At 34.2% G+C, this 16,425-nt stretch overlaps 1 protein-coding gene across 10 annotated transcripts in view; it reads left to right on the top strand.

The window, feature by feature from the left end:
• Positions 1-16,302, top strand: part of PNISR (PNN interacting serine and arginine rich protein) — a 28,694-nt gene extending 12,392 nt beyond the window's left edge. For 6 of the 10 annotated variants that reach the window (XM_045499113.1, XM_045499111.1, XM_045499114.1 and 3 more), the window contains 9 exons: positions 67-290; positions 1,786-1,957; positions 3,495-3,685; positions 5,879-6,016; positions 7,699-7,798; positions 8,545-8,598; positions 9,667-9,837; positions 11,099-12,185; positions 12,426-12,773. In XM_045499113.1, the coding sequence (XP_045355069.1) occupies positions 67-290; positions 1,786-1,957; positions 3,495-3,685; positions 5,879-6,016; positions 7,699-7,798; positions 8,545-8,598; positions 9,667-9,837; positions 11,099-12,185; positions 12,426-12,456 (2,168 nt within the window). In that variant the 3' untranslated portion in view covers positions 12,457-12,773. Of the gene's footprint in view, positions 1-66; positions 291-1,785; positions 1,958-3,494; positions 3,686-5,878; positions 6,017-7,698; positions 7,799-8,544; positions 8,599-9,666; positions 9,838-11,075; positions 12,774-15,994 lie in introns of those variants that run through there. The other 4 variants (XR_006717430.1, XM_045499117.1, XM_045499118.1 and 1 more) reach the window with 4 other exon arrangements.
• The last annotated feature ends 123 nt before the right edge of the window (positions 16,303-16,425 follow it).

Genomic DNA, 16,425 nt, shown 5'->3' with positions numbered 1-16,425 from the left:
ATCTTAAAAATTTGTGATGTTGTTATAACCCCCTGTTGAATGTTTTTATGCCTAAATCCTAAATAGAATGGGGAATGCATCAGCAGCCCCCACACCCCCCTCCAGATCAGCCATGGATGCCACCAACACCAGGCCCAATGGACATTGTTCCTCCTTCCGAAGACAGCAACAGTCAGGACAGTGGGGAATTTGCCCCTGACAACAGGCATATATTTAACCAGAACAATCACAACTTTGGTGGACCACCCGATAATTTTGCAGTGGGGCCAGTGAACCAGTTTGACTATCAGGTGAAAGATATTTTGTTGCTTTAATATTGTAGATGTGCACGTAATCCATTCTTTGGAAGTGTCTCATCAAGAGTACCTAAGATCTGTGTTTCACTTTTCAGTCTTGTACAGATAAGCACATATTATGTCTCAGAAAAATTCTCAATTTTTGAGTATTAAAATCATTAGATTTTTTTTTTCCTGGTGTCTGATATGCTTAGGAGAATGATATAAAGGATTGTTAGGGAAAAATTTGGATAAAAAGAAAAATGTGTAAGTGCAATAGCTATATGATGTTTTGTTTTCTAATTTATAATTTCAAAATGGTATATTTAAATGTTGAATAAAGTTTAGAAAATGCACAGTAGTTGAATACATTATTTGTCAATAATAGATCATGGATAAGACATGAATAAAATACATGAAGAACATAGATCATCTTCCTAAATGCAGTTCCTTCTGCTATATAGAATTATGACTTTCTCCTTCTGCTATTTAGAATTATGACTTTTTCTAGTGTTGTCATTTTTTTTCCATTCTGACATGACATGTTAATGAAATTGTACATAATTTCCTTTGTAGCATCTAATTCATTCCTAGGGACATAGAACTCTATGGGAAATAGTATCGTTATGTGGGGCTTTATTTTCTCTAATCACTCTGCCAAGGGTCCACCCTCAAATTATAGTGCTAGATAATCATTTTGAAATAACTGATTGTAGTTGTTACCTTATAAACTGAGCTATCATGATTTAAAATTTTGAAAAAACTCAGACATTATTTCACTACTTGTATTAATAATGGACATAAATTGTAAACAGTATGCACCTTGAGACAGTAATCCTCATTCATATGTATTCAGATACTTATTGTGTATACTCGTACTTGGTATACAGATATGACAGTGTTTGTTTGGTTTTGGTTTTGAAGAAATGTAGTGGCAGGGAGCTTCTACTTACACCCCATTATCTTGATAAACCCCCATGCTAACAAGACAGAGTCCTGTTGGCAATGGGCTTATTAGAAAAGCCTCTGAAAATAGGAAAATTGCAAAAAAATATATAATGATTCCATAACTTTTATTTTGTTTAAAATAGATAATATTTCTTGCAAGATTATAGAAACAACTAAAGTTCATAAGAAATAAGTTGGAATTGATTAAAAAAAACATCCTGTATTTTCTAGTTATACAAAAACTGACATTTGATTTCATGGTAGTAGAAGGATTATTTTATAAAAGGTCATATATATATCTTTTTCTATATTTATTGAAAATAGTGTATTAGCTGAATTTTAGATGACTCTTTGCATTTACATAGGCAGAACATCTTTATCTTTCTTAAGAAAAGTAAGCCTAGGTTCTTGGGGCTACAGAAATATCGGTGGATATTAGAACCATGGAATTCTTGGATTTGCTGCACACATGGATTTCTACTGTCCCAGTTCATAACACACGTGTGTCCCAGAGAGTATATTGTATTAATGTGAAGAAAAATAAACTGCAATACTCTTTCAGCATGGGGCTGCTTTTGGTCCACCGCAAGGTGGATTTCATCCTCCTTATTGGCAACCAGGACCTCCAGGACCTCCAGCACCTCCCCAGAATCGAAGAGAAAGGCCATCATCATTCAGGGATCGGCAGCGTTCACCTATTGCACTTCCTGTGAAGCAGGAGCCTCCACAAATTGGTAGCTATTTAAGTTTAGTGACCACAATTGGCATGATTTCTTGATCATGTATAAAGGATGTCTTGTTTTCTTAAATTGTTCTGACACTTCTGATATGTTAGGAATTGATAGTTTAAAATCCTATCATTTTATAGTCATAACCCTTAACATTACAAAAAAGTTGATCTAAAATATGAAAAGTTCTGAATAATTTTTTTAAAATAAATCATTATCTGAAACTACAGATTTTGTGATGAATAATAAATTTATCATAGCTGTTGCATTTTGATATTTTCTTCAGTGTTGGCAATTTGGTACATTATGCCAGTATATGAACAGTTCCCCCTTTTAAAACCTCTTAATTGTTCTCTGTCTCTGGTCTCTTTCCACTCTCAGTTAATCTGATATGCTGCTGCCAGATTAATTTTCCTTTGGTTATTTCACTTGCCAGAAATATTTTGGCAGAAGATATAATTTTTTTCCTTTTTCTTTTTTTTTCTTTTTATGAGAGAGAGAGAATGTGAGCCTGGGAGAGGGAGAGATGGAGAGAATCTTAACCAGGCTCCATGCCCAGCACGAAGCCTGACATGGGGCTTGATCCCACAACCATGAGATGAGATTGTGATCTGAGCCGAAATCAGGAGTTGGACGCCTAGTGCTTAAACGTGGGGCTTAAACTCACAACCACGAGATCAAGAGTCGTACATTCTACCGAATGAGCCATCCAGGCGCCCTTGAAGATTTAAATTTTTAATATAGTATAACTAATTTATGTCTAATGACATGTTGTAAACTTAAGCTTTGTATCTAGAAATCCAAATCCAATACCTAATATACCAGAACATTTAAGTCTTTCCTTTTTATCACAAAGTAGACATGATAGGAAGATTCTAACTTCTTTTTTAACTTACGGAATCATAGTTCTTCACATGAATTCTCATTGTGAAAAATAGACTTGTGCTTTTGTTTGACTCTGTTGCGTTTTTATATTTTAAGAAGCAGTGTAGTATAAAAGTTTGGCTTGGAATTAGCCCACATCACTACTATTGGCTTTTTAATTTTGAATACATCATTAAGCTTTTTGAACTTGAGGTTTCTTATTTGTAAAAGAGATTGAATAATAGTAGTGATTTTTTTTTCTTTTTTTTTTTAGAATTAAGTGAGATGATCGTTTAATGTGCTTTCATAGTGTCCTGGCTTGTCATAAACATTAAGACAATGTTCACAAAGGGCCTGGCTGGCTCAGTTGGTAGAATATGTGACTCTCGATCTCACGGTTGTGAGTTTAAGCCCCACGTGGGGCGTGGAGCCTACTTTAAAAAACAAAAAAGACGGTATTCACTGCTGCTCTTAAAAATGATCTTAAAGAGAAGCATAATGGTTACTGGGTTGCCTTATCACTGTCTTACTGAAGATGATAGTTATAAGCACTCAAATGGCACCAGAATTCTTTTATTTCATTTACTCACAAAGTTGGTAGAAATTCAAGAATAAGGAACTCATACATTTATGATTTTTATTAAACTAACTCATAAATATTGTTTTCCATGTGAAACAGATGCAGTAAAACGCAGGACTCTTCCAGCTTGGATTCGAGAAGGTCTTGAAAAAATGGAACGTGAAAAGCAGAAGAAGTTGGAGAAAGAAAGAATGGAACAACAACGTTCACAATTGTCCAAAAAAGAGAAGAAGGCCACAGAAGATGCTGAAGGAGGAGATGGCCCTCGTTTACCTCAGAGAAGTAAATTTGTAAGTGTTAGAGTCACTTGACATGGAACTCCCATGTGATTTGAATGTGAAAATTTTTTAAATAAACAAGTAATTTAGTAATAAAAAAGTATTAGAATAATATTCTTGAGATTACTTTTAGTAAATATTTTGAGGATTATGGTTTTTGTTTTTTAATTTTTTTTTTAATGTTTATTTTTGAGAGAGAGAGAGAGAGAGAGAGACAGCATGAGCTGGGGAGGGGCAGAGAGAGAGGGAGACACAGAATCAGAAACAGGCTCCAGGCTTTGAGCTGTCAGCACAGAGCCTGACACGGGGCTCACACTCACAGACCATGAGATCATGACCTGAGCCGAAGTCGGACGCTTAACCAACTGAGCCACCCAGGTGCCCTGAGGATTATGTTTTTATAGATGTTGTTATTGAGGGTAGAGTAAGGAGAAAAAGGGGGCAGTGGGTTTATAAAACATTTCTTTCCAGAGAGAAATTACTCATTAGGCTGCTAGATAGGTCTTACCTTGAGGAACAAATCCATATTCTCTTGTTGCAGCGCAGCTGATTCCCTAGTGGTGGATTATAAAATGAAACTAAGTTAAAATGGCAAGGGAGAAGGAAATCTGCCTTTTTTGAATATTTAAGTATATGTTTATACCAGAAGATGAATAACTTTCATAGTTTTTGACATGCACGCTGAAAGTAATTAAGTTAAATCTTTAAACCTTCATCAGTTAGATGGTGTGAGTGGCTTAGGAATTTTTTAATTTAGCAGTAATGTGCTCTCAGCTGACATGATAGCCATAGTACTGGCTGGTATGCAACTCTGGAAATTGGTCTGTCTCCCAAGGCCATTTTATGCTTCAGAAATAAATCACAAGGGGACAGCAGGGTAACTAGATTCAAGTAGACATTGGTTTAGCTTAAATTTCATAAATGCTATAATACTTTCAGTGTTTCACAAAAGCACCATGCCAAAGATGTGTTTTTGTTGTGGGTATTATGAAGATAAGAACCAAAAGACTGTCATAATAGTTTGCCTTTTTTTTTAATGTAATTATTAACTTTTAACATGAAATAGTGGATTTCCAGATTTGATAGGTTCAGGTGTCAAAAAAAGTGTTTGGAGATTATCTTCCCTCTTCTCCCAAATGCTTTTGGGCTTGTGTTACATGTATTCTTCCCCTGGTTCAGATAGTCTTTCCATAGTAGTGTTTCAATGATCACCTTATCTTTTACTTAGTAGGATTTTTAAGGGTAACTCTAGGATACTTCTTTGCCTGAAGAAGCAGCCCCTTTTTAAGGTGTGCCATCTGGATACTGAAAACCTATAGCCAGAAACAGAGACGAACTCTGGCATTTCCTACATCTGAAGTAGGAAATGATGCATTTCCTACATCTCATTTCTTATCTGTCCATTTTGTAGCAAAACACATTTTGCTAAGTTTCAAGGCCAGCTAAGATCTGGAAACTGACACAGATCTTTATTTTAAGTGACATGATTTTAGGTAAACAAGCTTAAATTTGTAGCTATATAAAAGTAACATTGAATAATATAAATGTGGTTTATTTATCCAAAGTTCTACAAGCTACTTATTTCAAGACCATGATAGATAATGGATATTAATTGGGTCAGTCTTGGTATGATATTAATTTTGGTTATTTATAAAATAAGTCAAAATTGACTAAGGCAAAAAAAATTGAGGGGTGCTTGGGTTCTTGATTTTGGCTCAGGTTGTGGGATTGAGCCCTGGGTTGGGCTCTGCACAAATGGTGTGGAGCCTGCTTGGGATTCATTCTCTCTCTTTGTCTCTCTCTCTGTTTCTCTCTCTCTCTCTCTTTCTCTCTCTCTCTCTTGCTGTCGCTCTCTTGCTGTCTCTGCCCCTTCCTTCTCCCTCCCCCATCCCTCCCTCCTTGTCTCTCTCTCTCTGTGCTTCTCTTTCTTGCTCCCTCTTGCTTTCAAAAATAAATAAATAAGCTTTTAAAAATTTTTGAAAAATAATTGACATTCCTAGGCTATCTTGTAATCTTATATTTCCTTTCAGGTAACACTTTATACTAAATGAAATCTATAGTACAAATTTGTAATGTAATTTAGAGAGAGATTTTATTTTTATATATCTGTTTCATAGACTTTATGGTTTTAAAATAGAATGTGTAAGATAATTATTTTACATTATAAGCATGAATTTGGGCTACCCATACTATTACTTCTTCTAGGATAGTGATGAGGAAGATGAAGACACTGAAAATGTTGAGGCTGCAAGTAGTGGAAAAGTCACCAGAAGTCCATCTCCAGTTCCTCAGGAAGAGCACAGTGAACCAGAGATGACTGAAGAAGAGAAAGAGTATCAAATGGTAGAATGTTAAATTTCTTACCATGTACAGGATTAAAAAAATATTTTTTACTGAAGTATAATTGACATAGAACATTTTGTTACAGGATTTGTTTTGTTTAGAATTTCTAAACTATTAGTTGACTGTTTTAAACATTTAAACTGTGAACTCATGAAACAATTGCAAAATGTATATATTTTTTTTTTTTCTTTTTTTTTTTTTTTCAACGTTTATTTATTTTTGGGACAGAGAGAGACACAGCATGAACGGGGGAGGGGCAGAGAGAGAGGGAGACACAGAATCGGAAACAGGCTCCAGGCTCCAGGCTCTGAGCCATCAGCCCAGAGCCCGACGCGGGGCTCGAACTCACGGACCGCGAGATCATGACCTGGCTGAAGTCGGACGCTTAACCGACTGTGCCACCCAGGCGCCCCTGCAAAATGTATATTGATATATAGAGATGCTAGGTAATAGTGTCTACAATTTATAATAGGAAATCGCTGCTTATGCAGCAGTTATTAAGCATGTTTCCTAATACCGGTGTTGTAAATAAACAGTGCTTTACTATATGAGACCCAAGAGAGCATTTATTGATTTATTATTTTCTAAGGTATGTCTTTTGAATACTTAGAAACATTAAAAGACTTCATAGAAAAATAAGTTTAGGAAGCACTGAGTTGAATACAGTTAAACATATTTCTTCATTGAAAGACTTAAAGCCTTAAATATCTATAATGTGTACTGTCATTTTCTGAGATTGGGAATATAATATGTTGCATTTCTTCTATTAAAAGACCAGTGATCTTTGGAATATGTGTAGAAGATGCTGATATAGTGTACTTTCGTTAGCAGATGAGTAATCTGGAGCCCTGAGAGGCTGAAGAACTAATAGTTGGTGTACATTTCAAACAGTTGCTGGTAGCCAAACTAGTGCTAGAATCCAGCTTTTATTTCAAGTCACTTGTACTCTATATTTCAGTAGTCAAGAAAAAAAGGACTTGATCTAACAGAGTGGAATAGCTATCTTTTCCTTCCCCTTAAATTTCACCTTGAGCCGAGGGTTAACGTAAGTTCCTAGGTAATTTAACTAGTGTTGTGCTGCTTACTAATACTGTTATTAAATGAAGGCATCCTCCTTTCAACTTAAAGCATCTATGGAAATTTTTATTGATAGGGGCCTTTTAAAAATATTTTGTGTATACTGGGGCGCCTGGGTGGCGCAGTCGGTTAAGCGTCCGACTTCAGCCAGGTCACGATCTCGCGGTCCGTGAGTTTGAGCCCCATGTCGGGCTCTGGGCTGATGGCTCAGAGCCTGGAGCCTGTTTCCGATTCTGTGTCTCCCTCTCTCTCTGCCCCTCCCCCGTTCATGCTGTGTCTCTCTCTGTCCCAAAAATAAATAAACGTTGAAAAAAAAAATTTATAAAAAAAAAAAAAAAATTTTGTGTATAGAATTAGAATTCAATTTCTTTATTATACAGGGAAATTCATACTTTATTTCATGATTTTGAAATTTTCAAAGTTTTTGTATTTTAGAGTAATTTTCAAGATACTCAGTTCCTTGGAATGATATGATCTCTTGTTTAAAAATGTTTTATAAAATGGCTTTGCCTGTTAATTTTTTTTGAAAATATCAAACAGCGTTAGTAACTATAATAATTAAATTAGGAACAATATATATAAATATATAAAATATCCTTCTGTAGATGTTGCTGACAAAAATGCTTCTGACTGAAATTCTACTGGATGTCACAGATGAAGAAATTTATTACGTAGCCAAAGATGCACACCGGAAAGCAACGAAAGGTATATTGTGGGTGTTCTTGGTTTTGTTTTTCTGGGAATATTTTGGTTTTGGTGGCTATTTTGGACTTTTTTTGGTTGTCCCTGCTGAATTCTAGCAGATATTTGAAATATTTTCTTCTTGCATGTTTTTAACTCTCTGGGAAAGGTTAGATTTGTAGGACATCATTAAAACTGTAGAAGTATTTTTCCTTTTATCCAACTTGCTTGAGCACAAATGAGCAATTACGCTATTTTTTGATGAAATGTATAGTGGAAAATTCTTGATGTTCAATTTATTTCACCTGATTTTTTTTTTTTTATAGATACCGTAGTATTTGGTGTATAACTTTTAGTGTAGTTTAGTTTCACTAATGAATTGAATTGTGACCCTTCAGTTTTCACAGTTTACCACTTAAAATTCTTACAGAAGCAAGAGATTCACCCACCCCCACCCCCCATATTCTTGGTAACACTTAAAAACTATACTGAAAGCAAAATTTAAATTAGGGACCATACCTCAAAAATAAAAATACTGATGTACTGGTCAGTATTTTTCATCATTATAAAACAATTTCAGCTCACTTCAGCATTATAATTTCAAGGCCAGACATGCTACTGGTTTAAAATGAATGTTATGTTTTTAATGTTTCTTCTCTCCCCAAAAAGCAGCAATAGTAGTAGATTTAACAATACCATAGACTCTCATGACTATGAAATCGTGGCTATTTGTGTTAACATGTTGTTCCTGTTGTTGATGTGATACAAAGCTCCTGCAAAACAGCTGGCACAGTCCAGTGCACTGGCTTCCCTCACTGGACTCGGTAAGTGTTTTCCTTATTTGTGAGAGGGCCTTAAAGGGAAAATCACACTTACCATGTCTCTCTACGTGTTCTGTTTTGAAACTGTACTATTCCTACTCAGTTTATAAACCTAGATTTTAGGGTTATTTCGGTCTCTAAAGGTTTGCCTTTTTTTTTTTTTTTTTTTTTTTTTGACTAAAGCATTCACAGGAATTATTATAAATGTGACTAATTCATAGTTTATTGGGGCGAGTTGTATAGTTCATTACTTAGCCCTGATTATATTTAAGCTCACTTTCAAAATGATTGCATACATGCCTTAGGGAAGAACCTATCCACTAATGCTGTTAATAGGGGACTTTCATTTAGATTGTGTTGTAGCAAGTTGAGTTTTAACATAGAGGAAAGAGTTTATCTTATAATAGTGTAATAGTAATGATGTGTTCGTAATTTGCTCTTTGCATGATATATTCTCAAGTATATAAAAGCTTGAACTTGCCTTTTCCACATCATTTCAAATTAATCTTTGTGGGGATCAACAGAAATGGGTAGAGCCAAATGCCCATGTGATTTTGTTAATGATTAATTACTATTTAGATCACTTCAGGGTGGGGAGTAGTTTTAGCACATTACCATTTCTGTACCAGTGAGAATTACAGTATTCTAACTTCTTCAGGGAAAAAATACTTTGCATACTACCTGGGATTTCTGAGCTTTGAACAATGAAAGAATTAATTTTAGATATATTTTCAGGATCATTGGTAGTTGAATTGACTGTGCTTTAGTGAGGCTCTATTAGTGCCCTGTTAAGTGGTTTTGTTGGTTAGTATGGACAGTAAAACAGAACTGTTATCACGGTTCCTTTATGGTGAGAAATACAAATATTTCAGAAAGAATGAGATACTGTCAATTTTCATGAGGGTTCTACGAACTCCCTTACGCATTGGAATTATACTCCTCCCCACCCCGAATAAGCATATTCTTCCAAGAAAAGGCAATGAAAAAAATTAGCTTTCTTCTCAGACCTTAAAGATTTTTTAGTGTCTAGAATAATTTTTCCATATGATAGACTGAACTTTATGTACACAGGTGGACTGGGTGGTTATGGATCAGGAGACAGTGAAGATGAGAGGAGTGACAGAGGCTCTGAGTCATCTGACACTGATGATGAGGAGTTACGGCACCGAATCCGGCAAAAACAGGAAGCTTTTTGGAGAAAAGAAAAAGAACAGCAGCTGTTACATGATAAACAGATGGAAGGTATATCTTTTAGACTCACTTAATTTTTGTCCAGTTTTATTTGTATTTCTTTTTATTTTTTAACCAACCTAACAATATCGAGGGTAGACTTGAGGTTAGAATATAGATAACATGTGATGTGACTAAAACTAAGGTTTTTGGCTTATTTGCAGTTTTTATGAAACTTAAAATTAATCGTGGTATTCAAAATATGTAAAAGCTGAACTTTGTCTTGTTTTGTAAGACATTAATTTCAATAGCTATAAGTTGTCATTTAATGTATTTTTTCTTTCTAAAGTTTTCAAAATGAAAAAGAAGACTTTTGAAATGGCGGAAATGTATTTGTAAAACTATTGAAAAGTAATTTGTAGTTAGAATATTTAATGCGTAGCTAGCATATTTAAGGAAATAGAGGACTTTCTACAGAAAGTTTTTTTTTTAAGCATTTATTTATTTTTGAAAGACAGAGCGTGAGCCCGGGAGGGGCAGACAGACAGGGAGACACAGAATATGAAACAGGCTCCAGGCTCTGAGCTGTCAGCACAGAGCCTGACGTGGGGCTCGAACCCACGAGCTGCAAGATCCTGACCTGAGCCAAAGACAGAAGCTCAACGAACTGAGCCACCCAGGCACCCCTTTATAGAAGTTTTCAAATGTAAAATACTATCCATGACTGTAGTTTTTTATAGTTTACATAATGGTATTAGGAATACTGAAAGAGTGTTTTGAATTTTTTGGAAAAATCATACTTGGGCAAGGAAATTATTAAGAGTTAGCAGTCGAAAATTTCCTGTAAATTACTTAACCTTTAAGTTGCCTTTTGAGACAAAAAGGAGATCTTTTCCAGTTGCTTCACATGTACCTTTCCACTTTGACACTCTTTTCTTGTATTGTCCAGGAGCATAGATAACCCTATAGGTGGCTATTGAACACTTGAAATATACCAAGTTTAAGTATGCTATAGGTATAAAATAGACTAGATTTGAAAGATTTTATATACATATATATATATATATATATATATATACATATATGTATGTGTATATATTTGAAATGATGTTTTTAATATTTTGGGTTAATAAACTATTGAAATTAAGTTCATCTGTTTTTATTTTCTTAATGTAGCCACTAGAAAAGTTTGAATACTTACGTGGCTTGTATTCTGTTTCTGTTAAACAATGCTGTTCTACTGTTACCATTTGATAGTTTGAAATTTGGTAGTTTAGGGATTTTTTGGTCATACATTTGACTTTTCATAGTATTTTTTCTTTTTCTCTTTCAGAAGAAAAGCAACAAACAGAAAGGGTTACAAAAGAGATGAATGAATTTATCCATAAAGAGCAAAATAGTTTATCACTACTAGAAGCAAGAGAAGCAGACGGTGATGTGGTTAATGAAAAGAAAAGAACTCCAAATGAAACTACGTCAGTTTTAGAACCAAAAAAAGAGCATAAAGAAAAAGAGAAACAAGGAAGGAGTAGATCAGGAAGTTCTAGTAGTGGTAGTTCCAGTAGCAATAGCAGAACTAGTAGTACTAGTAGTACTGTCTCTAGCTCTTCATACAGTTCTAGCTCAGGTAGTAGTCGCACTTCTTCTCGGTCTTCTTCTCCTAAAAGGAAAAAGAGACATAGCAGGAGTAGATCTCCAACAATTAAAGCTAGACGGAGTAGAAGTAGAAGTTACTCTCGCAGAATTAAAATAGAGAGCAATAGGGCTAGAGTCAAGATTAGAGATAGGAGAAGATCTAATAGAAATAGCATTGAGAGAGAAAGACGAAGAAATCGGAGTCCTTCTCGAGAGAGACGTAGAAGTAGAAGTCGCTCAAGGGATAGGCGAACTAATCGGTCCAGTCGCAGTAGGAGTCGAGATAGGCGTAAAATTGACGATCAACGTGGAAATCTTAGTGGGAGCAGTCATAAGCATAAAGGTGAGGCTAAAGAACAGGAGAGAAAAAAGGAGAGGAGCCGAAGTATAGATAAAGATAGGAAAAAGAAAGACAAAGAAAGGGAACGTGAACAGGATAAGAGAAAAGAGAAACAAAAAAGGGAAGAAAAAGATTTTAAGTTCAGTAGTCAGGATGATAGGTTAAAAAGGAAACGAGAAAGCGAAAGAACATTCTCTAGGAGTGGTTCTATATCTGTTAAAATCATCCGACATGATTCTAGACAGGATAGTAAGAAAAGTACTACCAAAGATAGTAAAAAACATTCAGGCTCTGATTCTAGTGGAAGGAGCAGTTCTGAATCTCCAGGAAGTAGCAAAGAAAAGAAGGCTAAGAAGCCTAAACATAGTCGATCGCGATCCATGGAGAAATCTCAAAGGTCTGGTAAGAAGGCAAGCCGCAAACACAAGTCTAAGTCCCGATCAAGGTAGTATACTTTTTAAAGTATTTTGTCTGATTTTTAAAAAAATTTGACTGAATTTATTCAAAGTTGAAAGTGTCCTTTCTCTCTCTCTCTTTAATAAACTCAGTTTGGTACTTGATAAATGATCATAGTCTTAAGTAACTTTAGAAATCCTATATAATAATATTTATTTAAAAATTGCAGATTCTTTAGTTTAAAATACATTTTTATTTTTAAATTTGTCTTTTCCCTTTTTTTTTCCAGATCAACAACCCCTCCCCGTCGTAAACGCTGAGGAATGATGTGGCAAGGATGCCATGATGTTTAAAAAATTCCATGAGTTTTAAGGGCTTGTCTCATTATAGAGGCACATTGTGGCTGTGTAGGTGAAACCAGAATCTTTTTTTTTTTTTTTTTAAATCTGTAAATAGGTGTACTTTTTCCAAATGCTGCTCCAAGTTACTTAATAGGATTTCTTTGTATTACATTTTTTTCAAAAAATAGTGCTTAATAAGACTATAAACATGCCATTCTCTTTCAGCTGTAATGTTCTTAAAATTATTCTTGAATGTACTGTGATGTCAATAAAGCTCTTCAGTTCATTTTTGTTAACCTCTTGCACCTTAATTTTATGATTTTAATCTAAGGAACGTACTTTTATAAAAAGGCAGCTGGAATTTTGTATAACAGGTTTTAAAGGTACTTCCTCTCATCTCCCCCAAAGAAAATGGTTTTAACTTAATAGTTTGTCAAAGTTTGTAAACTGTACCCATGGATTTTTTTGTCAAATTCCAACTTTTAAGGGTGTGGAAGAGGGCCAAAAATAGATCTTTACTTTTCATTTGGAAACATTTGACAGGTTTCTAAACTTTTCTTCCTATTTTGAGGATTTTTGAGTAATATATTCTCTGTGTATAAAGTATGGTTTACTTCTGTACAGTGAAATTGCTGGAATCAATCAAGCCAGTGCACATAAGAAACAGTTGTGTTTGACCCTCATAGTCAAGTCTGGAACTCTATTCTGCAGTTATCCACTTCTGTTTTAGAAGCATATTTTAAACACTGGGTTACTACAGAAATAAGACTCACAATTCAATATATTTATTTACATTTTTAAAATATGACCTCAACTCAGTGGAGGAATGCTGTATTATGCAGGTTTGTGTCAATTTCATAACATTAAAATGGTCTGGTTTTGTCAATTTCTTAACAATTATGATCAGTGAGTGGTCTAGCTATTTAAGACAGTCATAACTTACAAGTAAAATGAGGCTCTGCAGGCATTTAAATGCTCAACTGCTTTCAGGGTCTGTTTTATGTGATTATTCAGTTTTGCAACAATAGATACTTCTCTGAAAACAAATGCTTTTAAATTTTAATTTAAAAAGAAAAGAGCAGGTGCAGGTCACAGGAAAGTTTTAAAGTATGCCTTCTTACCAGCAATAGTTCATTTTAAAATAAGCCAGAGTTTTGCCATGATCAGTGTTTCTTCAAAATGAAGGTAGAAATAGATTTGTAAGTGTGCTCTTGTACCTCTACATAGGTTCTTAAATAATTTTGAGCAGTTATGCATTTATCTAGAGGAAATAAATCAACTGTGAATAAATGCATGTTTACCAAAATGGTTGTTTTACAGTGCATTTAGTTCTGATATTTATAAAGTTGATATTTCACAGAATAACTTTTAAATAGTTTGGAATTCTATATAGTTTAGACATCAGTCACATGTGGAGACAAAATGAAAATGTGCAATATTTTTTATGTAGGTGAGCTAACACAGTGTACCTAATTGCAGAATTAATTATCAGATTAATTTGTAATAGATAAGTTGTATAACATTTTCATATCTTAAAATGTTTTTTAGATCAATCTTCAGGTGAAATAATATTTTCAAAATAAAATTCTACAGAAAAGTTCTGTTGGCTATGATATGCACATTTTTGGGCAAGATAAATGATTAGAAGCCAAAAATAGTATTTGACAGTTTTATTACTCTGCCATAATATGCAAGCTTCTTATTTAAATCTGTAGATATTTTTTAAAACACACTAATGATATATGTGATTATTAGTAGATACATCAGTGTTATAATTAGATACTTAGGTTTTTCAGATTTTTATGGATAATTTAGGGAATTCATCACTTCACTGACATATAATGAAGTATGTTTACCTTAGTGGTAAGATTTTATAAAATAGGGCTTCCGTGATTTGGGATATGAATGCTAACACACATAAGTTAACTAGATACATAATTTGGTTATGAAATCTAAAATGACACCACCACAAAATCAGTTTCAATTTTTGAGACAATCATTGGTCTGAATTGGTTAATAAAACTGTCTTGAGGTTCTCTTAAAGTATTTCTAGTGTATTAATCATACTTGTTTTTGTGGAACGGGGTAAACCACACCATCAAGTGAATAAAATGTAACTTGGAAGAGGTAATTACAAGATTTGTTTCATGAAGGCCCCAAAATATAAATAAAGACTGGTGTGGAATCACAGTGTATATGTTTTCTGCCATTGTAAAATGTCTTGTTTTAGCATCTGTTTAATGGTATAATACACAATAGGTGAACTTCCCAAACATAGTCTCTTTTTTTTTTTTTGTTTTTGTTTAGTGTCTAAGTCATTGTTTCTTCAAAGAAACAAATGAAGTATAATTAATCAGTAGGTGAGATTTCTTCTTTTATGTGGGAATTTTTAAAAAGGAATTGTATGAGGTCCACAGTTCCTGTAATATTGTCTTGGAAACGTTTACATTTTAACGGATTTTTCTTCTCTTATATACATTAAAGTCTATTTTCATTTGTTGAAGTTTCTAAAATGTACTAATCATGGTTTGATGGAAGTATTATTAGATCCGTTGAATTGTTCTGACTCCGCTGCTTAATTTATTTTGGACAAATCATTTAAACACAGTGGGCTTCAATTTCTTCAACTGTAGAAGGGGGGGATTGGATTATTTTTAAGGTCTTGAATACTTCTAGCTCTTAAAAGTTTTTCAGTTTTAAGTGGAATTTGGCTGTAATGTCTAATCCTGAATGAGAAAATAGGCTTTTTATTAACCCTTGTAACTCATGTGTGAGGAGTTACATTTTATACCATAAAGATTTGCCAGATGTGCTCTAGAGTTTTCCTGTAAATATACAAAGATTAAATCTGCCACACTCTGATTATGGTAATGTAAGTAAAGAGGAAATTATCCTGAGTTACCAATTTATGTATAAATATGAATATTTACCAGTTAAACTTTTGAGCTGATGCATATTATTTCAAAGGGATAAAGTTATTAGATGTAAAGGAGTAGTACTTCACACTTAATTTGGAAGAGAGAAGTTTTTATAAAATGGAATTTGAAAATATTAAGTAAATTTTCAGTTTTTATGGTAAAATTGTAGATGCTGGTTTACAACACATGGGTGAGACACCATAGCAGTGGTCTGGGAAATACCTCCAGCAATGGCCACACACCACATTACAATTGCTAGTCTTTTCCAGCACAACTCTGGTTGAAGTGTCATTGGAAAAGGCTTTTCGGTATTTGCAGAGAAAAGTACTATGAGCTAGTTTTGCTTACCTGGACCAAACTGGTGGGTATTCAAGAGGTTTTTGTTTCCTGTCAGTATTAAAGGCAAATTACTGATTGCCTTTGTTGTTGAATTGAAAAGGTAGTGGGGAAGGGCCTGAAGCCCAAGGAAGTGGTACATTCAAATAAAGCATGTTTAAATAAAGCTTTTAAAACTTTTAAAATCATACTTGCACTTTGCTTTTTCCTTGTATCTGTCATTCCAACAAGTATAACACATGCTAAATGTTCTTTTGTGCCAGAGCTTTGTGCTGTCATTTGGAGAGATGGTCATGTGTCCTGAGAGAGGAACTCTGAAGAGGACATAACTGAAAAATCTGCAGCCACTCTTAGGAGGAGGTCAATATTTTATTAAGAAGCCTTAAGTGAAAGACTATTACTGAGCAAATTTCTGAGTAAATTTCACTAATTCAAGGAATCCTTTACCAAATTGACCCTGCCTGTTGAAAATGTACAATGATTTTTTTTTTTTTTTTTCCCTTGGAAATATGTCATTGCTCTTACTCAAGGAAGAGCTTTTGTACATTTGGAAGTAAAGTGTTACTGCTCACCGTTTTAGCTTTCAATGAAATTTGCCTAGCTCGGGTGATTAATAGCCCTACTATATAATGTATGCCCTGTCCAGAATATTGTCAGGTCACTTGAAGAAACTATTTTCAATTTAGACTTCTAG

The sequence above is a fragment of the Leopardus geoffroyi genome, chromosome B2, assembly GCF_018350155.1.
Source record: "Leopardus geoffroyi isolate Oge1 chromosome B2, O.geoffroyi_Oge1_pat1.0, whole genome shotgun sequence".
Lineage (NCBI taxonomy): Eukaryota > Metazoa > Chordata > Mammalia > Carnivora > Felidae > Leopardus > Leopardus geoffroyi.
Note: the sequence above shows the minus strand (reverse complement) of the source record. Positions and strands in the feature narration are given on the sequence as shown.